General features: G+C 46.7%; 1 protein-coding gene across 1 annotated transcript in view; it reads left to right on the top strand.

Moving 5' to 3' along the window:
- The window catches only part of LOC140393550 (beta-nerve growth factor-like), an 87,347-nt gene extending 71,851 nt beyond the window's left edge, over positions 1 to 15,496 (top strand). The window contains exon 2 of the mRNA XM_072479843.1: positions 14,709 to 15,496. Coding sequence (XP_072335944.1) covers positions 14,720 to 15,409 — 690 coding nt within the window. The 5' untranslated portion in view covers positions 14,709 to 14,719 and the 3' untranslated portion in view covers positions 15,410 to 15,496. The remainder of the gene's footprint in view (positions 1 to 14,708) is intronic.
- The last annotated feature ends 8,125 nt before the right edge of the window (positions 15,497 to 23,621 follow it).

Genomic DNA, 23,621 nt, shown 5'->3' with positions numbered 1-23,621 from the left:
GGCGGCGCCCATGGGCCGCACGTGGCTTGCGGTGGAGAAGATGGCAGTGCCCCTGGATCGCACGTGGGGGCTGTAGTAATGCCGGGCCTGGAAACATCGACGACCGACCGGACCTGGCAAACAGAAACAAAGTGTCCCTTCTTCCCACACCCATTGCAGGTCGCGCTCCGCGCCAGACAGCGCTGCCTGGCGTGTTTACTCTGTCCACAAAAATAACACTTGGGCCCCCCGGAGTTGGCTGGCTGCCGCGCGGCGCAGGCTTGCGGTGAGCTGGAGTCAGCAGCTGGTGGGGCCCACGATGCCCACGAAGGTGCTGCGGTCAGGGGTGTAGGCCTCCAGATTACGGGAAGTCACTTCTAGTGAATTAGCAAGCAGCTTAGTCTCCGCAAGATCGAGCATACCCCCTTCCAATAGTCGCTGGCGGACGTATGTAGACATCATGCCCGTGACATGTGTCTCTGATTAACAGTTCGGTGTTACTGCCTGGCAGTCACAGTTCCTACCGAGAATCTGTAGGGCCCGCAAGAAATCGTCCAGAGTCTCCCCCGGGCGTTGCCGTCTTGTGGCCAGGAGGTGCCTGGAGTACACTTGATTCACTGACTTAACGTAATGTCCCTTTAGGACGTCATCGTTTCTGGGCGCATCCCGGATGAGGGGAAAAATTTCAGGGCTCACCCGTGAGTAGAGGACTTGGAGCTTCTGTGGGCCCGAGAGTTCTTCAATGGCTGCTCTGAGGTAGCCTTCGAAGCAGGCTAGCCAGTGCTCGAAGGTGAACATGGCGTTGGCTGCGTGAGGGCTCAGCTGCAGGCAATCAGGCTTGATTAAGATGTTCATCTTTTTAAATCTCGTGCAATAAATTGATGTACCGTCAATTATCACGAGACGAGAGTGGTGAAACAATCGAGGCTTTATTGCACAAGATGTTGTGCCTCCTGCAGCTGGAACCAGAATGGGAGCAGCGCAGGAGAGCACACACTTTTATACGCCACCTGCTGGGAGGAGCCAGCAGGCAGGGATTTACCGTAGTACCTGTAATACACAGGCAGTGCCGTAATACATACAATATATCACTAGTGGTGTTTAACACAGCGACCACCTCTGGTACGGAGTTCTCCAGCCTTTTAGCCAGGACCGTTGTAAATATTTTTGCAACCACATTCAGCAGCGAAATTGGTCTGTATGATCCGTCGGGTCTTTGGCTTTTCTGGGTATCATTGAAATTGTGGCCTGCGCCATCGTGGAGGGCAGAGTGCCCCTTGCCAGTGAGTCTGCAAACATGTCGCTTAGATATGGGGCCAGGGCCGCTGCAAATTTTTTATAGAAGTCCGCCAGGAGCCCGTCTGGTCCTGATGCCTTCCCCGCCTGCATGGAGCTGATGCTCTCCATGATTTCTCCCAGATCTATTGGTGCTTGTTCAATCTTTCCACTCAATTCTGATAATAAACTTGCAAATTTTTCTGCACCTTCTGTCGTCCTTCTATATCCGATTTGTAATCCAGAGGCCATGGGCTCGATTCTCCGCCATATCTGGAACTCTGGTAGTGTTCAGAAAGCACTTAACTCTCTTTGCTGTGGTCCAGGAGCTGTCAATCATAGCTTGATGTTTGTAAACATTGCAGTTAGTTTCACAGCTGGTTACTTCAAAGCCAGCCAAGTGTGAATGGGGTCAATGAAACAATGCAGACAACTGAGTGTGTGAGAAAGCTGTCAATCACAGCCTAGTGAAAGCAATTTCACAGAGAAATGAATGAATGGCTTGAAGATCAAACATCTGAGGGGGTATAAACCCAGCTGACTGGTTTTCTCTTTCCAGGTGCTGCTTCCTCTGTCTGAGTCAGCAGGTGTATTGCCCAGGTGGGTTTCAAAGCTATAATTTATTTCACTGCCTCTGGCTGGAGAGCTCTCTAGCTTCCAGACAGGAGTCTCTCTCCTGGGGGCTTCCAGACATGGCTATCTCTGCTGGGGGGCTTCCAGGCAGGAGTCTCTCTCCTGGGGTTTTCCAGACAGGAGTCTCTCTCCTGGGGCTTCCAGACAGGGGACTCTCTCCTGGGGGATTCCAGGCAGGGGTCTCTCTCCTGGGGGCTTCCAGACAGGGGTCTCTCTCCTGGGGGATTGCAGGCAGGAGTCTCTCTCCTGGGGGATTCCAGGCAGGAGTCTCTCTCCTGGGGGCTTCCAGGCAGGGGTCTCTCCTGGGGGATTCCAGGCAGGAGTCTCTCTTCTGGTGGTTTCCAGGCAGGAGTCTCTCTCATGGTGGGGCTCTCTTTAATTAGGGTTTCTGATGATGGGGGCACCATTGGCGTGGGGTGAGGGAGGGGTGGGGGGTACTGTGGGAGGAGGATCGGGGGGGGTGACCCAGAGAATCTTGGGGGGGGAGGGTGCTGCTGCTGAATTGAATTTGGGGTGTGGAGCCCAGCCATCGTACTTCGCCATCGGGCCGTCTACTGAAAATGGTGGCTCGCTAACAGGATTCCTCGGGAATCCATCGCAATCTTCTCCAAGCAGAAATTTGCATGGCTAAAGATTGATTGGGACTCGCTTCCAGATTTGTGCTCCCAGCCTGAGCACAATCAGGTGTGATTCAGCTCTGGCAGGAGAACATCAGGCTGGATTCTCCATTTCTGAGACTAGTGTTGACTCCGGCGCAGAATTCGTGGAGTTCCGTGACAGCAAAACTGGCACCACACTGGACCCATTCCGCTACTGCTAAAGGGCTAAGCCAGGTGCCACGCGGAATACAATCGATTCCAATGAGAAACGGTGCTGTCCCTGTGGTTAGCACTGCTACCTCACGGTGCTGAGGACCCCGGTTCGATCCCAGACCTGGGTCACTGTCCGTGTGGAGTTTGCACATTCTCCCCATGTCCACGTGGGTTTCACCCCCACAACTCAACGATGTGCAGGTTAGGTGGATTGGCCACGCTAAATTGCCCCTTAATTGGAAAAAAAATAATTGGGTACTCTAAAAATTAATTAAAAAGAAATGGTTCTGGATTCGTCGGGTCTGAGATTGACACTCAGGAGGCTGCACTCCCCACACACACCATCCCAGCCAACAAGATGGCTGGAAGGAGAGCAGCGCCATGCCTCACCAACGCCGAGCTGGAGATGCTCCTGGACGTGGTGGAGGAGAGGAGTGTCATGATATGCAAACATGCAGCTAATGAACACTTAGAATAGGACACGACCAATGAGCAGTCAGGACACTCAGGGGTGGTATCTCACTACAAAAGTGATGAGGCACTCACACCCCGCCTCTTTCCACAGACCAACATTTACAGAGTGAGACAGGGTGTATCCTCAGCATCACACCCCAGCACGTGCCTTAGGGCAAGGCTGGTTCAGTTAGACTGAGTTACTACATTTAGATTAGCAAAGAGTCAAACTCATTGAGAACTGTGCTGATAGTTCAATAAACTAGTTGAACTCATTTCAAAGTCTGGAGCATCTTTTACTTAAAACTGCACCAAGTGGCAGCTTGTGTTATTCCAAACTACATAAGACAACATGATACCAGGAATCTGTTCAATCTAGTTAGTTCAACTCAGCAAGATCTGTGACGACCAGCGGATGTATACCGGCACAATGGAAAAGATTCAGGCTCCTCACCAGCTCAGGACCTCCGGCAATCTCAGTGCCAATTGGCGGACATTCAAATAGAAATTTCAGCTTTACGTCGAAGCATCAGACCTCAGTGGTGCGTCTGATGCGCGGAAGATAGCTTTTCTTCTCACCACAGCGGGTGATCATGCCATAGAAATATTCAACTCCTTTCACTTCGCCAAAGACCAGGACAAGACAAAGTACCAGACCATTCTGGACAAATTTGACAGCCACTGTGAGGTGGACACCAACAACATTTTCAAGCGCTACATATTCAAGCAACGATTGCAAGGTAAAGACGAATCCTTCAACTCCTATAGAACTAACCTAAGACTGCTAGCGCAATCCTACAACTTTGGTGATATCACTGACACCATGATCAGAGACCAAATCGTTTTTGGAGTTCACTCTGATCCTCTGAGAGCAGTTGCTGAAGATCAAGCATATGACCCTGCCAGTCGCGATTGAAACATGCACAGGGCATGAGCACGCTAAAAATCGCTTTTCCCAGTACAAAACGGCAGAAAGTGAAAAACTAGCCTCCCATGAGGCGGAGAGTATGCAGGCAATGTCCGGGATGCAGCGCCTCAACATTGACGAAAGCGGCCATTTTGCGCGCTCTTCCCGGGGCCCGACGCATGCGCAATGCGATCGGGATAACGAAGCGGCCGAAACCCGCACTGCACAGGTGCAGACATCCAACAACCGCACTGCGCATGCACAACGACGCACGGTGCATCATGACGCTGACATCATGACGTGTGCGAACTGTGGCACCACCCATTTAAAGGAACACTGCCCTGCAAGAGGCAAACGCTGCTTAAACTGCGGGAAACCAAACCACAATGCAGCCCTATGCAGATCTGCACCACCAGTCAGGAGCCAGCGCTCCCAATTCTGACAACGGCGCATCCGGATTGTGCAACACGAGCTCGGGTCGGACGACACCCCGGAGCACGGGTCGGAGGACGCCCCGGAGCTCGGGTCGGAGGACTCCCCGGAGCTCGGGTCGGACGACACCCCGGAGCTCGGGTCGGAGGACTCCCCGGAGCTCGGGTCGGAGGACGCCCTGGAGCTCGGGTCGGACGACACCCCGGAGCTCGGGTCGGAGGACGCCCCGGAGCTCGGGTCGGACGACACCCCGGAGCTCGGGTCGGAGGACTCCCCGGAGCTCGGGTCGGAGGACGCCCTGGAGCTCGGGTCGGACGACACCCCGGAGCTCGGGTCGGAGGACGCCCCGGAGCTCGGGTCGGAGGACTCCCCGGAGCTCGGGTCGGACGACACCCCGGAGCTCGGGTCGGAGGACTCCCCGGAGCTCGGGTCGGAGGACGCCCTGGAGCTCGGGTCGGAGGACTCCCCGGAGCTCGGGTCGGAGGTCTCCCCGGAGCTCGGGTCGGACGACACCCCGGAGCTTGGGTCGGAGGACGCCCCGGAGCTCTGGTCGGAGGACTCCCCGGAGCTCGGGTCGGACGACACCCCGGAGCTCTGGTCGGAGGACGCCCTGGAGCTCGGGTCGGAGGACTCCCCGGAGCTCGGGTCGGAGGTCTCCCCGGAGCTCGGGTCGGACGACACCCCGGAGCTTGGGTCGGAGGACGCCCCGGAGCTCTGGTCGGAGGACTCCCCGGAGCTCGGGTCGGACGACACCCCGGAGCTCTGGTCGGAGGACACCCCGGAGCTCGGGTCGGAGGACGCCCCAGAGCTCGGGTCGGAGGACTCCCCGGAGCTCGGGTCGGACGACACCCCGGAGCTCAGGTCGGAGGACGCCCTGGAGCTCGGGTCGGACGACACCCCGGAGCTCGGGTCGGAGGAATCCCCGGAGCTCGGGTCGGAGGACTCCCCGGAGCTCGGGTCGGACGACACACCGGAGCTCGGGTCGGAGGACTCCCCGGAGCTCGGGTCGTAGGACTCCCCAGAGCTCGGGTCGTAGGACTCCCCGGAGCGTGGGTCGGAGGACACCCCAGAGCTCGGGTCGTAGGACTCCCCGGAGCTCGGGTCGGAGGACACCCCGGAGCTCGGGTCGGAGGACACCCCGGAGCTCGGGTCGGAGGACTCCCCGGAGCTCGGGTCGGAGGACTCCCCGGGGCTCTCACCTTTTTGGACACTAAGGGCAATTTAGCCAATCCACCTAACCTGCCCACCTTTGGACTGTGGAAGGAAACCGGAGCACTCAGAGGAAACCCACGCAGACACGGGAGAAAGTGCGGACTCCGCACAGACAGTCACCCGAGGCTGGAATTGAACCCGGGTCTCTAGAGCTGAGAGGCAGCAGTGCTACCCACTGTGCCAACGTGTCACCCCGTGTTTGGCACATGTGATTTCCCTCTCAGAAATCCATGTTAACCTTGTCTAATCCCAGTGAAAGTGTCCTGTTATCACATCCTTTATAATAGACTCTTGCATTTTCTCCATTCCTGATGTCAGGCTTATAGGTCTTTAATTCCCTGTTCTCTCCCTCCCTCCGTTTTTCAATAACGGGCTTACATTTGTCACCTTCCAATCTGCCGGGTCTATTCCAGCATCTGCAGAGTTTTGAAAATGACAACCAACATGTCCACTATTTTTAGGGCCATTTCCTTTTGTACCCAGGGATATAGATTATCAGGTCCTGGGAATTTATTGGCTTTCAATTAATTTCTATTAATTTTTCCAGAGCAATTTTTTAGTAATACTAATTTACTTCAATTCCTCCTTCTCACAGTAGGAAGTCTTACAACACCAGGTTAAATTCCAACAGGTTTGTTTCAAACACTAGCTTTCGGAGCGCTGCTCCTTCCTCAGGTGAATGAAGAGGTATGTTCCAGAAACATATATATAGACAAAGTCAAAAATGCCAGACAATGCTTTGAATGTGAGTCTTTGCAGGTAATTAAGTCTACAAGTTCAGACGGAGTCACTGGAGAGAGGGATAATCACAGGTTAAAGACGTGTGAATTGTCTCAAGCCAGGACAGTTGGTAGGAAAACGCAAGCCCAGGCCAGATGGTGGGTGATGAATGTAATGCGACATGAATCCAAGGTCCCGGTTGAGGCCGTACTCATGTGTGCGGAACTTGGCTATAAGTTTCTGCTCAGTGATTCTGCTCCGAAAGCTTGTGAATCGAAACAAACCTGTTGGACTTTAACCTGATGTTGTAAGACTTCGTACTGTGCTCACCCCAGTCCAACGCCGGCATCTCCACATCCTTCTCACTAGACTCTTGGTTCCTTAGCGTTTCTGGAAGTTATTTGTGTCTTTCTCCATGAGAGCAGAACTAAATTAGTTGTCTAATTGCCCTGCCATTTCTTTTTTCTGTATTATAAATTCTCCCATTTCAGACTGTAAGGGATCTTTTGACTTCACTAATCTTTCTTGTTTTGCATACTTTTACAGTCCGCTTTTATGCTACGTGCAAGTTACCTCTCTCACTGTATCACGGGCGGCATGGTAGCACAGTGGTTAGCATTGTTGCTTCACAGAGGCAGTGTCCCAGGTTTGATTCCCATTATTATTTCCCATCTTCATGGGGTCATAGAGTCATCATTTTTTCTGTCTTCATAGAATCATCAAGTTTCACAGCACAGCAAATATCCTTCAGCCCATCGTGTCCGTGTCAGCCTATCTACTTTAATCCCATTTCCCAAGCTAGTTCCATAGTCTTGAATTTCTTCACTTTCCATCCAAATGAAGAATTTTATTATGTTATGGTCACTCTTCCCTAAAGGAGCCCGCACAACAAGATTATTAATTAACTCCTTCTCATTGCATAATACCAAATCTAGGATAGCATGTTCTCTCATTAATTCCTCAATGTACTGGTCTAAAAAAACATTTTATACACATTCCAGGAATTCGCCTGCCACGGTATTGTTGCTAAATTGGTTTGTATAATCTATGTGTAGAATAAAGTCACTCATGATTACTGTATTATCCTTGTTACAAGCAGCTCTAATTTCCTGTTTAATGCCATTCCCTACTTTACCACTACTGTTTGGAAACCAATAGACATCTTCCACCGATGTTTTCCACATTTGCTTCTTAGTTCCGCCCAGACAGATAATAGATTTTTTGAGCCAATATCCTCTCTCACTAGTGCATTGATTTCACCCTTAACCAGTTGCAGAGATCCCAGCAGAGATCCCAAACTTTTTTTTTTATAAATGTTTTTTATTGGGTTTTTGAACAAAGTATATTTACAGTTATGTACACAGAATCAAAAAAATATATATATAGAAGAGAAAAAAACACACGCAAAAAAACTGGTGGGGTATTATGCACTAGCTCAACAACAGCAACTCTGTACAATTGGCAATATTATTTTTAACACATAAGTAGGTGGGGGGGGGGGGGGGGTGGAAACTGTGGAGGTACATATACATGTAGGTGCCGAAGAAACAGTTACATTGGTTATGTCCAATACAGAGAGGGCATTACGCGAATGGATCTGGTGTTGGTGTTGTTACTTGCTAGAGATCCCAAACGTCCCACAAGTTTTAGAAACTAGCTCCTGTCCTCTCTTTCTGTTTTGTCACCATCTCTCCATTCATTTTGTCACATTCCTGACTTCACACATCCTAACTGTTGTCATGAGCCTCCAGTAATTCAACTGAATTGAGGGTTTTCTGAAAGTCAATGCACACAACATCCACTCTTTTTGTTAACCATCAAATCATTTAAAAGGTAGGTAAAACATGCCTTTCCTTTTAGACTTCTGAGCAGACTATTGTTTACTATTTCCTCCATCCACAGCATTGTGATTGAGTCTTAATTGCCCTCTGAAATGACCCAGCAAGCCAATTGGTTCAAGGGCAATTAGGGATGGGTAATAAATGCTGGCCTAGCAAGTGGCACCCACATTTCTTGAGCATATAGAGACTATCACCCATATCAAGGTAATAGCACATGGTGGCAGGTGGGGGGAGTCTGTGTTTGTGTGTATGTGTCTGTGTGCACAGCAGGGGTACAAAGAGCATTGGAGACATACACATCAAGGAGATTGGGCCACAGGATAGGTGGGAACCAAGGAGGACTAGCAACATTGTTCCAAGTCAGGATGATGTGTAGATTGGAGGGGAACTTGCAGATGGTGGTGTTCCTATGCATCTGCTGTCCACATTCGTCTCAATGGTAGAGTTAACAGGCTTGGGAGGTGATGCCTAAGGAGTCTTGATGAGTTCCTGAAAGGTATCTTGTTGATGGTACGCATGGCTACTGCCCAGCGTCGGTGGTGGAGGGAGTGAATGTTTAAGTGGTGAATGGGTGCCGATCAAGTGGGCTGCTGAACAGGATTTGGGAATCAAAGGTGAATTACTCGCTGTCTCTGACCTGCACGAGTAGCCACAGAATTAATATGGCTAGTCCAGTTCAGTTTCTGGCAATGGTAACCCCCAGGACATTGATAGTGGGGGATTCAATTATGGTAATGCCACAAAAGTTAATTGGGGGAGGGGAAATTATACTGCTATTAGACAGGAACTGAGGAGCATAAAGTGGGAACAATTGTTCTTGGGGGGAAATTATACTGCTATTAGACAGGAACTGAGGAGCATAAAGTGGGAACAATTGTTCTTGGGGAAATGCACAACAGTAATGTGGGGGCTGTTTAAGGAGCACTTGCTGCGAGTGCTGGATAGTTTTGTCCCACTGAGACGAGGAAGGAATGGTAAGGTAAAGGAGTTTTGGATGACACGAGAAGTGGAGTTTCTAGTCAAGAGGAAGAAGGAAGCTTGCGTAAGGTTGAGGAAGCAAGGATCTAGCACGGCCCTAGAGGGTTACAAGGTAGCCAGGAAAGAACTCAAAAATGGACTTAGGAGAGCCAGATGGGGGCATGAAAAAGCATTCTACACTTATGTGAGAAATAAGAGGATGATCAGCATGAGAGTAGGGCCGATCAGGGATAGTGGAGGGAACTTGTGTCTAGAGTCTGAGGAGATGGGGGAGGCCCTAAATGAATATTTTGCTTCAGTGTTCACTAGAGAGAGGGTCCTTGTTGCTCATGAGAACAGTGTGAACCAGGCTAATAGACTCGAACAGGTTGATATTAAGAAGGAGGATGTGCTGGAAATTTAGACAACATTAGGATAGATAAGTCCCCTGGGCCTGATGGGATATACCCAAGGTTACTACGGGAAGCGAGGGAGGAGATTGCTGCACCGTTGGCGATGATCTTTGCGTCTTCACTCTCCACTGGAGTAGTACCGGATGATTGGAGGGAGTCGAATGTTGTTCCCCTGTTCAAGAAAGGGAATAGGGAAATCCCTGGGAATTACAGACCCATCAGTCTTACGTCTGTGGTGAGCAAAATATTGGAAAGGATTCTGAGAGATAGGATTTATGATATTTAGAAAAACATAGTTTGATTAAAGATAGCCAGCATGGCTTTGTGAAGGGCAGGTCATGCCTCACAAGCCTCATTGAATTCTTTGAGGATGTGACGAGATACGTTGATGAAGGTTGGACAGTGGATGTGGTGTATATGGATTTCAGTAAGGCATTTGATAAGGTTCCCCATGGTAGGCTCGTTCAGAAAGTTAGGGGGCATGGAATACAGGGACATTTGGCTGTCTGGATACAGAATTGGCTGGCCGAAAGAAGACAGCGAGTGGTAGTGGATGGAGATCGGTGACCAGTGGTGTCCCACAGGGATCTGTTCTGGGACCTCTGCTCTTTGTGGTTTTTATAAATGGCTTGGATGAGGAAGTAGAAGAGTGGGTCAGTAAGTTTACCGATGACACAAAGGTTGATGGAGTTGTAGATAGTGTCAAGGGCTGTTGCAGGTTACAACAGGACGTTGACAGGATGCAGAGCTGGGCTGAGAAGTGGCAGATGGAGTTCAACCTAGATAAATGTGAAGTGATTCATTTTGGAAGGTCGAATTTGAAGGCTGAATACAGGGTTAAAGGCAGGATTCTTGGAAGTGTGGAGGAACAGAGGGATCTTGGGGTCCACGTACATAGATCCCTCAAAGTTTCCACCCAGGTTGATAGGGTTGTTAAGAAGGCGTATGGTGTGCTGGCTTTCATTGACAGGGGGATTGAGTTTAAGAGCCGTGAGGTTTTGCTGCATCTTTATAAAACCCTAGTTAGACCACACTTGGAATATTGTGTCCAGTTCTGGTCGCCTCATCATAAGAAGGATGTGGATGCTTTGGAGAGGATACCGAGGAGATTTACCAGGATGCTGCCTGGAATGGAGGGCATGTCTTATGAAGAAAGGTTGAGGAAGGGCTTTTCTCACTGGAGCGAAGAAGGAAGAGAGGTGACTTGATAGAGGTGTACAAGGTGATGAGAGGCATAGATAGAGTGGTTAGCTAGAGACTTTTCCCCAGAAAATGCAGAATAGGCTGTCTCAAGGGGACATAGTTTTAAGGTGATTGGAGGAAGGTGTCGGGGAGAGATAGGTTCTTTACACAGAGAGTGGTGGGTGTGTGGAATGCACTGCCAGCGGAGGTGGTGGAGTCTGAGTCATAGGGGACATTTAAGCGACTCTTGGACAGGCACATGGACAGCAGTAAATTGAAGGGGTGTAGGTTAGATTGACCTTAGATAAATGGTCGGCTCAACATCGTGGGTTGAAGGGTCTGTACTGGGCTGTACTGTTCTATGTTAATTTCAAGAAACGATGGTTTGATTCTCTCTTATTGGAGATGGTCATTGCCTGGCACTGTGTGGCGCAAATATTACTTGCCACTTGTCAGCCCAAGCCTGTATATTGTCCAAGTCTTGTTGCAATTGCACGTGGACAGCTTCAGTGTGGTAAATTCTCCACCTCCACAGCCATATGTTCCTCAGCGGCACGCTATCACTGGCAATGGGATTCTCCGTCCGCGCCAGTATCCAATGGGACTTCCCATTGTAGCCACCCCATGTCTCCCGGAAACCCACAGGTGGGGATGCTCTGCTGGCAGGACGGAGAATTCCACCAGCAGAGAATTCACCGCCCCCCAGTGTCTGAGGAGTTGTAAATGGGACAGAACATTGTGCAATATCAACGAACATCCCCACTTCTGACCTGATAATGGAGGGAAGGTCATTAATGAAGCAGCTGAGTATGGTTGTTGCCTAGGTCCTTGGGCAAAGTTTAGAGGAGATGTGCAAGGTATTTTTCACAGAGGGTGGTGAGTGCCTGGAACACGTTGCTAGGGGAGGTTGTGGAAGCAGATACATTAACGGCGTTCAAAAGGCACCTCGACAAATACATGGATAGGATGGGTATAGAAGGATACGGCACTAGGAAGTGCTGAGGGTTTTGGCCAAGGGTGGCATCATGACCAGTACAGGCTTGGAGGGCCGAAGGGCCTGTTCCTGTGCTGTAGTGTTCTTTGTTCTTTGACACTGTCCTGAGGGACTCCTGGGAATGAGATGATTGACCGCCAACAACCACAACTGTTAGATGTGTTGTTTGACATTCACTACGATGAACAAACATTTCCCCCAAATGTAAGGTTGGCAAGTTCAAATCGAACCCTTCAGTCCCCGTTCAATCCTCCATACCCCAGCAACCAACCTGCTCCTTCTCTACTGCCTAAACCAGACTGTTCACAACTTTGCTGTCATATCTGTCCCTCAGATGAACACCAACAACATTCTTGTGCCATTGCTAAGACCAAGAGTGTGTACACACAGTGATTTGCGTACATGGACTGGGGGAATTGTATGCATCATGGGTGGAGTGTGCACAGAGTGGGATAGTGTACACATATTTGGCAGAATGTGCACAGAGTGACGGAAATGCACACATGGTGAGGGAAGTGCACACTCGCTGGGTGGAGAGTACACAAGGGGCAAGATCTAGCAGCCCTGTTCGCCGTGGGTGCAAATCCCATTGTGGCCACTAAATCTCGCAAGAGGGCCAAAATGAGATTTGCATTCCCCGTCACTGACGTGATCAGCTTCCCACCCAGAGAAGGGGTTTCCATTAATTTGAATAAATTAAAATGTATTTATACGGCTTTATGACATGACATCTGCCCAAGCTGGATCCTGCCCTCCCGCCCCACCCTGCAGCAGCGTGACATCACGCCAGCGCGAGTCACCTTTGGCTTTCCAAAGTGAAAACGAGTCATAATGGTCATGCCAGGGGTGCGGAGGTGCCTCGAGGCCCTAGGGATGGAGGACCAAGGCTGGGCATTGGCCCCTAGCACCTTGGCAGTGCCGGAGACAGTGCCAAGTGAGTACTGCCGGGGATAACCCTCTTTCACTGGGGAAGATTCCTTTTATGAGTGGTGGTGGGAGAACACCAATGACAGCGCAGGTGTGGTGGTGGGGGGCGGGGGGGGAGCTGCCCTGAGGCATGTGGGGGCAGTTCTCCGTGTCCATGGGGGTGTTGGGGGGACTTATTTTACACGCACTCTTTAAAGATGGTGCCCTGAACCCTGTGGTGCCAGCCTTGCGAGCTCTATCAGGCCCCACCCACCTGAGTGATGCCGCAAACCACGTCCCCAGATTCTCTGTACACTGACTTGTGTTTCTGAAAGAAAAATGCCAGTTTTCAGTCAGGGGGGCCTGACACTGACACATTTTGGGAAACTTATTTTCTCTTTGGAGTGGAGGAGGATGAGAGGCGACTTAATAGAGGTTTATAACATGATGAGAGGGATAGCTAGAGTGGACGTTCAGAGACTATTTCCTCGGGTGGATGTAGCTGTTATAAGGGGGCATAACTATAAGGTTCAGGGTGGGAGATATAGGAAGGATGTCCGAGGTAGGTTCTTTACCCAGAGAGTGGTTAGGGTGTGGAATGGACTGACTGCTGTGATAGTGGAGTCGGACACTTTAGGAACTTTCAAGCGTTATTGGATCGGCACATAGAGCACACCATAATGACAGGGAGTGGGATAGCTTGATCTTGGTTTCGGACAAGGCTCGGCACAACATCGAGGGCCGAAGGGCCTGTTCTGTGCTGTACTGTTCTATGTTCTATGTTCTGCCCAGAATGTGGGAGTGTATACATGGTGGGTGGAATGTACACAGAGTGAGGAAAGTATACAGTGATGAACAAAGTATGCACAGTGTGAGGGAAGTGTGCAAAGATTAGCAGAGTGTACACAGTGTGAGAGGTTTACACATGATAAGCAGAATATAGACAGAGTGGGGAAAGTGAACACATGATGAACAAAGTATACACAGAGTGAGGGAAGCACAGGATGATGATCAGAATATACACAAAGTGAGGGAAGCGTACAATGATGAGTAAAGTATACACAGAGTGAGAGAAGCGTACAATAATGAGCAGAGTATACACAGAATGAGGGAGGTTTACACAAGATGTGAATAGTATACATAGAGTGAGGGAAGTATACACATGATGAGCAGAGTATACACAAAGTGCCGGAAGTGTACAATGATGAGCAGAGTATACACAGAGTGAGGGAAGTGTACAATGATGAGCAGAGTATGAACAGAGTGAGGGAAGTGTACAATGATGAGCAGAGTATACACAGAGTGGGAGAAGCGTACAATAATGAGCAGAGCATACACAGAGTGAGGGAGGTTTACACAAGATGTGACGAGTCTACATAGAGTGAGGGAAGTATACACATGATGAGCATATACACAAAGTGCGGGAAGTGTACAATGATGAGCAGAGTATGAACAGAGTGAGGGAAATGTACAATGATGAGCAGAGTATACACAGACTGAGGGAAGTGTACAATGATGAGCAGAGTATACACAGAGTGAGGGAAGTGTACAATGATGAGCAGAGTATGAACAGACTGAGGGAAGTGTTCAATGATGAGCAGAGTATACACAGAGTGAGGGAAGTGTACACATGATGAGAAGAGTATACACAGAGTGAGGGAAATGTACAATGATGAGCAGAGTATACACAGACTGAGGGAAATGTACAATGATGAGAAGAGTATATACAGAGTGAGGGAAATGTACAATGATGAGCAGAGTATACACAGACTGAGGGAAATGTACAATGATGAGCAGAGTATACACAGACTGAGGGAAGTGTACAATGATGTGAAGAGTATACACAGAGTGAGGGAAGTGTACACATGATGAGAAGAGTATACACAGAGTGAGGGAGGAAAGTGTACACATGATGAGATGAGTATACACAGAGTGCCAGGTTGATGGTTTACAGTCTTCAAGTTTCTGATATGAGTTCCTTTCTTTTGTCAGGTGAATGAGTGATGTCCATCTTTTACTCGTTTATCATTCTTTACCTCAGTGTCATTCAGGCTTCAGCAACAATTGACAATGCCATGTTGATACTTCCCTCCACCCCCGGGAGGCATTGGCATGGGTCCCTCCCTGGCAGTGCCCCGGATACTCATCCCCTGGCAGGAAGGATGAATGCGAGATTGAGGGATCTGCAGCCTTTCACAGTTGAATCTGATTTATTCAGAAAGCGCCCTGTTCATTCAACTCGTGTTCGGTTTCACAGTCAACTCCTCGATGAACCTGCAACCAGTAATCCCAGAGAACGGCAACCACCCATCAACCGAAGCCTTCGCCTCAAGCGGAATGACAATGGAGTGCGTCCTCAAGGTCAATTCTCAGTCTGTGACAAGGAGCACCGCTGGGTCCTGGATAAGAAAGTGGCACTGGACATTTGGGGCCGAGAGGTGAATGTGTTGTCACATTTCTACGTGAATGGGACACTGGTTCGACAAATGTTTTATGAGACCACTTGCAAGAAGAGGAAGCTCAGCAGCCAAGGATGTCGGGGAATTGACAGCCGCCACTGGAACTCTTACTGCGACACCACTGACAGTCACGTCCATGCATTGGTACGGGACAACAATCGCATCAGGTGGAACTTTATTAGGATCAGGACCTCCTGTGTCTGTGTTCTCATCAGGAAAACATGGAAACCGTGACACAGAAGTACCCGAATCCATCCTACCTCAGTGTAAATTATTTCCTTAACTTATAAAAACTGCATGGTGATATTTATATCTGACAACATACCCTTAATTTATTAAAAACATTTTGGCAAGCTTCCAAGTGCATTGATTATTTCGCTTTCTATGTGGCATAGCCCCAATCTTAAACTTATAATTCTGATCCTTTCAGTCATGTTCTGATTGGATTTATATCCATTTATATTACAAGAACGCTTGTAACAAAAGCTAAAATGATTTGTTAACATTAACTGTGGATTAAATATATACAAAACAATACATCCAAAGATGTGCAGGTTAGGTGGATTGGCCATGATAAATTGCCCTTAGTGTTCAAAATTGCCCTTAGTGTTGGGTGGGGTTGCTGGGTTGTGGGGATAGGGTGGAGGTGTTGACCTTGGGTAGGGTGCTCTTTCCAAGAGCCGGTGCAGAACTCGATGGGCCGAATGGCCTCCTTCTGCACTGTAAAATTCTATGAAATTCTATAACATATGAATAACAGTATGAACATGCACAAGCCACGATCTCTCCATCAGCTCCCTAGTCAGTCTGAGGTCACCTGACTCTAACGTTCACATATATACCAATGAGACTCCTAGTGGTCAGTCAGTGAATTACAACACAACCATGCTATCACTACATCCCCTTTCCTTTGAAGGAATAAATTAATACATTATCATCAGTATATTTACATGTGATATCATTATCCTGTGAGTCCCCTTTCCTTTGAAGGAATAAATTAATACATTATCATCTGTATATTTACATGTGATATCATTAGCCTGTGAGTCTAACAGTATTAACTTTTTTCTTTAAAATGTTAAAAACTGGTTCAACAAATGTATATGTGCACAAACAAATAGTCCAAATCTCTAATTTGAGTCGATTAGGTTTTCTTCTGACACTGGTTGATCTTCTCAAAGTTTGACCTTGTTGTTCAGAACTTGTAGATTCAATGTTCTCCATGACATTCTCATGCTCAGGAACTGCTGAATTATCTGACACTGCAGCTGACGTTGATTCTGACGTAGATTCATCATCCATCACGTTGTTGTGAAAGTCTTCTCTGGTTTTCAAGAGCGCACAATGATTTCCTCTTAAAACCAAACCTTCCTTTTTCTGTTCATTGTAGGAATGAGGTGCTACTTCTTCAAGTACAAAGGCTTTTCTCGATCAATTACCTGAATCTTCTACTCTCACAATGTCATCACTTCTCAGAGGTGGTAAAGTTCTTGACACTCTACCATAGAACGGCTTTTGTTTTGTTTTAATGTGTTGCATTTCCTGCAGTACCACTGCATACTCCTCCTTCTTTTCCAAGTATGGAAGTGCGGTACACAACCTTCTATTCATTAGTATCTCCGCTGGCGATCTACCATGTGACAATGGTGATGCTCTGTAACTCAAAAGTGCGAGATATGGATCAGATTGGCTGTCCATTGCCTTCTTCAACAATTTCTTGAAAATATGCGCTCCTTTTTGGGCTTTTCCAATGGCTTTTGGGTACAACGGACTTGACATGACATGATTAAAATCATATGTGACTGCGAAGTGTCGCCACACTTTACAGCTAAAACAAGGACCGTTGTCACTCACGACAACATGAGGAAGCTTGCTAAGAACAAATATTTGCCTGGTTTGTAGATGAGATTGAAGATGAAGCATTGTAACTTTATCATCAATCTCTGAATGTGCGGAGACATCTGGTTGAGATTCTTCTTGATGATGTTAACCAAAGGACGATGATTTGTCTCAACTGTGAGAGTTGGAAGCCCATACACATAGCTGTGGAATTTCTCCAAGCCTACAACTAACCCAGGTATTCTTTTTTGATCTGAGTTTACCTCTACTCTGTTGTCATCATGGATCGTGATGCATATGAGAGTGGTTTCCAATTGTCATGCTCGAGTTGCAGAAAAACTACTCTTGGACCATCTTTCGACGTGCCTGTTGACACTTTAATCTGCTTCGATGGGTCAACAAATGTGAGAACTGGCTGGTTGTCAGTGAAGTGTTACGGGCCAGGGTTTAGAGAACCCCAAAGTGTATCATGGAGTTCACCTGACCCACACCTTTGAATAGATTGCCACACAGGGCCCACTCTGCAGGTGTGATGCAACAGAACTCTACAGTACCTTTAAATTAAAATAATGTTTATTTATGAAACCAGTTAACACTTTATAAACCCACAGTAAACTTCTTAACAACTATCAACACCAATCCTCCCCACAGATACAATATTCTATGAGTAAACCGTAATCTTTCCTTATTAACATCCATAAGACAAAAGAACCTTTTTGTCACAGAGAGCAGTTATCATTTATAAACTAGCAAGTGATTTGAAGACATTCCTTTCATACAGAAAGAAATCAGAATTACACCTGGTTTTGCTGGATGCAGCTTCCAATCTGCAAAACAAAACTAAACTCACTCTGTAGCTCCAAGTCCAAAGCGAAAGTAAAAGCAGACAGACAGCCTAGCTCCACCCACTCTCTGACATCACTGCAGCTCTCAAATAAACACCCATTTCTTAAAGGTACATTCACTACAGCTATTTTATAAAAAACACCCATTTCTTAAAGGTACTCTCACATGACACCTCCCCCCAAAAAAATAAACCATCAAGATGGTTTCATTTTTCATCTTTTCACTTTCCTTTAAGAAATATGGACAATTAATATTTTTATCTTAACAAAACAAAACATGCAAACATTTAATAATAACATAGTCCATTTTGTTCTTCTTCCTCCACCTGAACTCCTTCTTGATTAGCAGTCTCTTTGAACAAGAATGTCTCTGCACGATCCATCCATTTCTCTATGCCTCGGCATTTCTCTTTAAAGTCAGATAATTTAGTTCAATCTGATCACAGAGTCCCTTGTAATTCTCCATCACAGGAGCATTGGTTATCACAGCTTTCAGTCCATCAAATGCCTGTTGAAACTCTGCTGTCCACTGAAATTTTCGACGTTTCTTCAGCAAGTCCATCAGTGGAGCAACCACGCTACAAAAATTTGCACAAATGTTTGATCAAATCCACTCATGCCAAGAAATCGCATTATTTCCCTTTGTGTCGAGGGTACTAGAAACTCCCCAATAACTTTTGTTTTCATATCCCATGAGACCATTCTGATCCTGTCCGATTGTTACGCCAAGGAAAGTGACTTGGGCTTTTCCAAATTCACTTTTGGCTAAGTTTACCACCAAACCCGCCTCCTGAAGTCGATCGAATAACTCCTTCAGATGTTTTAAATGTTCTTTCCACGTCTGGCTGAAAATTACCAGATTGTCGATGTATACCGCACAATTGGGTAATCTTGAAACAACATCTACGAACTTTGGATTTCTTGTCTGCTACCCGTTTCATCACATTTTGTGCAACTTTTAAATGTTGTCCAGCCAATTCACCTGCATTATTTAATTGTTCCCTAAAATTTGACACATAATCCAATAATGTAAGTTTCGATTTCTCACTCACCAATTTTTCCTTAATCAATTTAAGTGGTCCTCTTACCTCATGACCAAAAATTAGTTCAAAAGGACTGAATGTGGTTGACTCATTAGGTGCATCCCTAATTGCAAACAGTACAAATGGAATTCCTTTATCCCAATCCTCTGGATAATCTTGACAATAATCCCTCAACATTGTCTTTAATGTCTGATGCCACCTTTCTAATGCTCACTGCGATTCTGGATGGTACGCAGTTGATTTAAATTGTTTTATTCCTAAGCTATCCATAATTTCTTTGAATAACTTTGAGGTAAAATTTGATCCTTGATCCGATTATATTTCTGTGGGTAGTCCATATCAGTAAAGAATTTAAGTAACTCCTCCACAATCTTTTTAGTTGTAATATTGCACACTGGAATGGCCTCTGGACACATCCATTATAGTCAAAAGATATTGATTCCCACTTTTCGTTTTAGGAAGCGGTCCTATGCAATCAATTAGAACCCTTGTAAAAGGTTCCTCAAATGCTGGAATGGGTATTAAGGGCACTGGTTTTATCACTGCTTGAGGTTTCCCTATCATGTGTTACATGATCGACAAAATTTAACAACATCTTTATTTAGCCCAGGCCAATCAAAATGTTTTCGTATTTTAGCTAAAGTTTTCCTTATTCCCAAATGAGCTCCCACTGGTACCTCATGTGCTACACGCAACACCTCCTTTCTGTACCCTACCGGCAATACTACTTGATGAACTTCTGCCCACTTTTCATCTGCCTGCGGATGTAAAGGTCTCCATTTCCTCATCAAGTCATCATTTTTATGTTAATAACACTGCGGTATACACTCAGATTCCTCTTCCGTGTATGCTTTCCGATACATCCGTTTTATTGCTATATCTTTCTGTTGTAACTCCACCAATTTTTCTGAACGAAAAATATCCGCCTCATCTTCCACCTGTTCTTGTTCTTTTTCAACCGTCTGATCAAAAATCGCTTCTGATAATTGCACTTCTCTCTCTCTGTCTCTCTCTCTGTCGCTCTGCGTTTCGCTCTGTATGTTTCTCTCTCTCTCTGTGATTCTCTCTGTGTGTTTCCCTCTCTGTCTGACTGAGTTTCTCTCTGTGTGTTTCTCTCTCACTCTGTCGCTCTGCGTTTCTCTCTGTGTGTTTCTCTCTCTCTCTGTCTCTCTCCCTGTGTTTCTCTTTCTCTCAGTGTTTCTCTCTGTGTTTCTCACTCTCTCCCAGTGTTTCTCTCTGTGTGTGTTTCTCTCTCTCTCGGTCTCTTTGTTTCTCTCTGTGTGTTTCTCTCTCTCTCGGTGTCACTCTGTGTGTGTTTCTCTCTCTCTTTCTGTCTCTCCACGTTTCTCTCTGTGTGTTTCTCTCTCTCTCTGTCTCTCTCCCAGTGTATCTCTCTGCATGGTTCTCTCTCTCTCTGTCTATCTGTGTCGCTCTCTGTGTGTTTCTCTCTCTCTGTCTCTCTGCGTTTCTCTCTGTGTGTTTCTCTCTCTCTCTGTCTCTCTCCCAGTGTTTCTCTCTGTGTGTTTCTCTCTCTCTCCTGTCATGATATGCAAACATGCAACCAATGAATACTCAGAATAGGACACAACCAATGGGCAGTCAGGACACTCAGAGGTGGCATCACCACAAGGGGGCATGACATAAACACTATTTAAGGGATGAGGCCCTCACACCCGGCCTCTTTCCACAGACAGACATCTAAAGAGTTAGACAGAGTTTATCGAATGCATCCGCGATAGTTTCCTAGAACAGTATGTAATGGAACCTACGAGGGAACAATCGGTCCTAGATCTGGTCCTGTGGTAATGAGACAGGATTGATTCAGGATCTCATAGTTAGGGATCCTCTCGGAAGGAGCGATCACAATATGTTGGAATTTAAAATACAGATGGAGGGTGAGAAGGTAAAATCAAGCACTAGTGTTTTGTGCTTAAACAAAGGAGATTACAATGGGATGAGAGAAGAACTAGCTAAGGTAGACTGGGAGCAAAGTCTTTATGGTGAAACAGTTGAGGAACAGTGGAGAACCTTCCAAGCATTTTTTCACAGTGCTCAGCAAAGGTTTATACCAACAAAAAGGAAAGACGGTAGAAAGAGGGAAAATCGACCGTGGATATCTAAAGAAATACGGGAGAGTATCAAATTGAAGGAAAAAACATACAAAGTAGCAAAGATTAGTGGGAGACTAGAGGACTGGGAAATCTTTAGGGGGCAACAGAAAGCTACTAAAAAAGCTATAAAGAAGAGTAAGATAGATTATGAGAGTAAACTTGCTCAGAATATAAAAACAGATAGTAAAAGTTTCTACAAATATATAAAACAAAAAAGAGTGGCTAAGGTAAATATTGGTCTTTAGAGGATGAGAAGGGAGATTTAATAATGGGAGATGAGGAAATGGCTGAGGAACTGAACAGGTTTTTTGGGTCGGTCTTCACAGTGGAAGACACAAATAACATGCCAGTGACTGATGGAAATGAGGCTATGACAGGTGAGGACCTTGAGAGGATTGTTATCACCAAGGAGGTAGTGATGGGCAAGCTAATTGGGGCTAAGGGTAGACAAGTCTCCTGGCCCTGATGGAATGCATCCCGGAGTGCTAAAAGAGATGGCTAGGGAAATTGCAAGTGCACTAGTGATAATTTACCAAAATTCACTAGACTCCTGGGTGGTCCTGGCGGATTGGAAATTAGCAAATGTGGCACCACTGTTTAAAAAAGGAGGTAGGCAGAAAGCAGGTAATTATAGGCCAGTGAGCTTAACTTCGGAAGTAGGGAAGATGCTGGAATCTACCATCAAGGAATAAATAGCGAGGCATCTGGATGGAAATTGTCCCATTGGGCAGACGCAGCATGGGTTCATAAAGGGCAGGCCGTGCCTAACTAATTTAGTGGAATTTTTTGAGGACATTACCAGTGCGGAAAATAACGGGAACCAATGGATGTGGTATATCTGGATTTCCAGAAAGCCTTTGACAAGGTGCCACACAAAAGGTTGCTGCATAAGATAAAGATGCATGGCATTAAGGGTAAAGTAGTAGCATGGATAGAGGATTGGTTAATTAAAAGAAAGCAAAGAGTGGGGATTAATGGGTGTTTCTCTGGTTGGCAATCAGTAGCTAGTGGTGTCCCTCAGGGATCAGTGTTGGGCCCACAACTGTTCACAATTTACATAGATGATTTGGAGTTGGGGACCAAGGGCAATGTGTCCAAGTTTGCAGATGACACTAAGTAGTAAAGCAAAAAGTGCAGAGGATACTGGAAGTCTGCAGAGGGATTTGGATAGGCTAAGTGAATGGGCTAGAGTCTGGCAGATGGAATACAATGTCGACAAATGTGAGGTTATCCATTTTGGTAGGAATAACAGCAAAAGGGATTATTATTTAAATGATAAAATATTAAAACATGCTGCTGTGCAGAGAGACCTGGGTGTGCTAGTACATGAGTCGCAAAAGATGGTTTACAGGTGCAACAGGTGATGAAGAAGGCAAATGGAATTTTGTCCTTCATTGCTAGAGGGATGCAGTTTAAGACTAGGGAGGTTATGCTGCAATTGTATAAGGTGTTAGTGAGGCCACACCTGGAGTATTGTGTTCAGTTTTGGTCTCCTTACTTGAGAAAGGATGTACTGGCACTGGAGGGTGTGCAGAAGAGATTCACTCGGTTAATCCCAGAGCTGAAGGGGATGGATTCTGAGGAGAGGTTGAGTAGACTGGGACTGTACCCGTTGGAATTTGGAAGGATGAGGGGGGATCTTATAGAAACATATAAAATTATGAAGGGAATAGATAGGATAGATGCGGGCAGGTTGTTTCCACTGGTGGGTGAAAGCAGTACTAGGGGGCATAGCCTCAAAATAAGGGGAAGTAGATTTAGGACTGAGTTTAGGAGGAACTTCTTCACCCAAAGGGTTGTGAATCTATGGAATTCCTTGCCCAGTGAAGCAGTAGAGGCTCCTTCATTAAATGTTTTTAAGATAAAGATAGATAGTTTTTTGAAGAATAAAGGGATTAAGGGTTATGGTGTTCGGGCCAGAAAGTGGAGCTGAGTCCACAAAAGATCAGCCATGATCTCATTGAATGGCGAAGCAGGCTCGAGGGGCCAGATGGCCTACTCCTGCTCCTAGTTCTTATGTTCTTTTGATCAGCAGCATCACACCCCAGCACGTGGCTTAGAGCAAGCTGGTACAGTTAGACTGAGTTACTACAGTTAGATTAGCAGAGAGTCAAACTCATTTGAGAACTGTGTTAATAGTTCAATAAACACGTTGAACTCATTTCAGAGTCTGTCCTTTAGTTAAGACTGCATCAAGTAGCAGCCTGTGTTATCCGAAGCAACATAACACAACATGATACCAGGAGTAACTGTTCAATCTATTTAGTTCAACTCAGCAAGATCCGTGACAACCAGCTACTGAATACAGGCACAATGGACAAGATTCAGTCTCCTCATCAGCTCAGGACCATCGGCAATCTTAGTGCTAACTGGCGATCATTCAAGCACAGATTTCAACTATACGTGGAAGCATCCAACCTCAATGGCGCGACCGATGCTCGGAAGATAGCTCTTCTACTCACCACTGCGGGTGACCATGCAATAGAGATCTTCAACTCCTTTCACTTTTCCAAAGGGCAGGACAAAATGAAGTACCAAACCATCCTGAACAAATTCAACGGCCACTGCGAGGTGGACACCAACAAAATCTTCGAGCGCTACATCTTCA

This window comes from Scyliorhinus torazame, chromosome 17 (genome assembly GCF_047496885.1).
Source record: "Scyliorhinus torazame isolate Kashiwa2021f chromosome 17, sScyTor2.1, whole genome shotgun sequence".
Lineage (NCBI taxonomy): Eukaryota > Metazoa > Chordata > Chondrichthyes > Carcharhiniformes > Scyliorhinidae > Scyliorhinus > Scyliorhinus torazame.
Note: the sequence above shows the minus strand (reverse complement) of the source record. Positions and strands in the feature narration are given on the sequence as shown.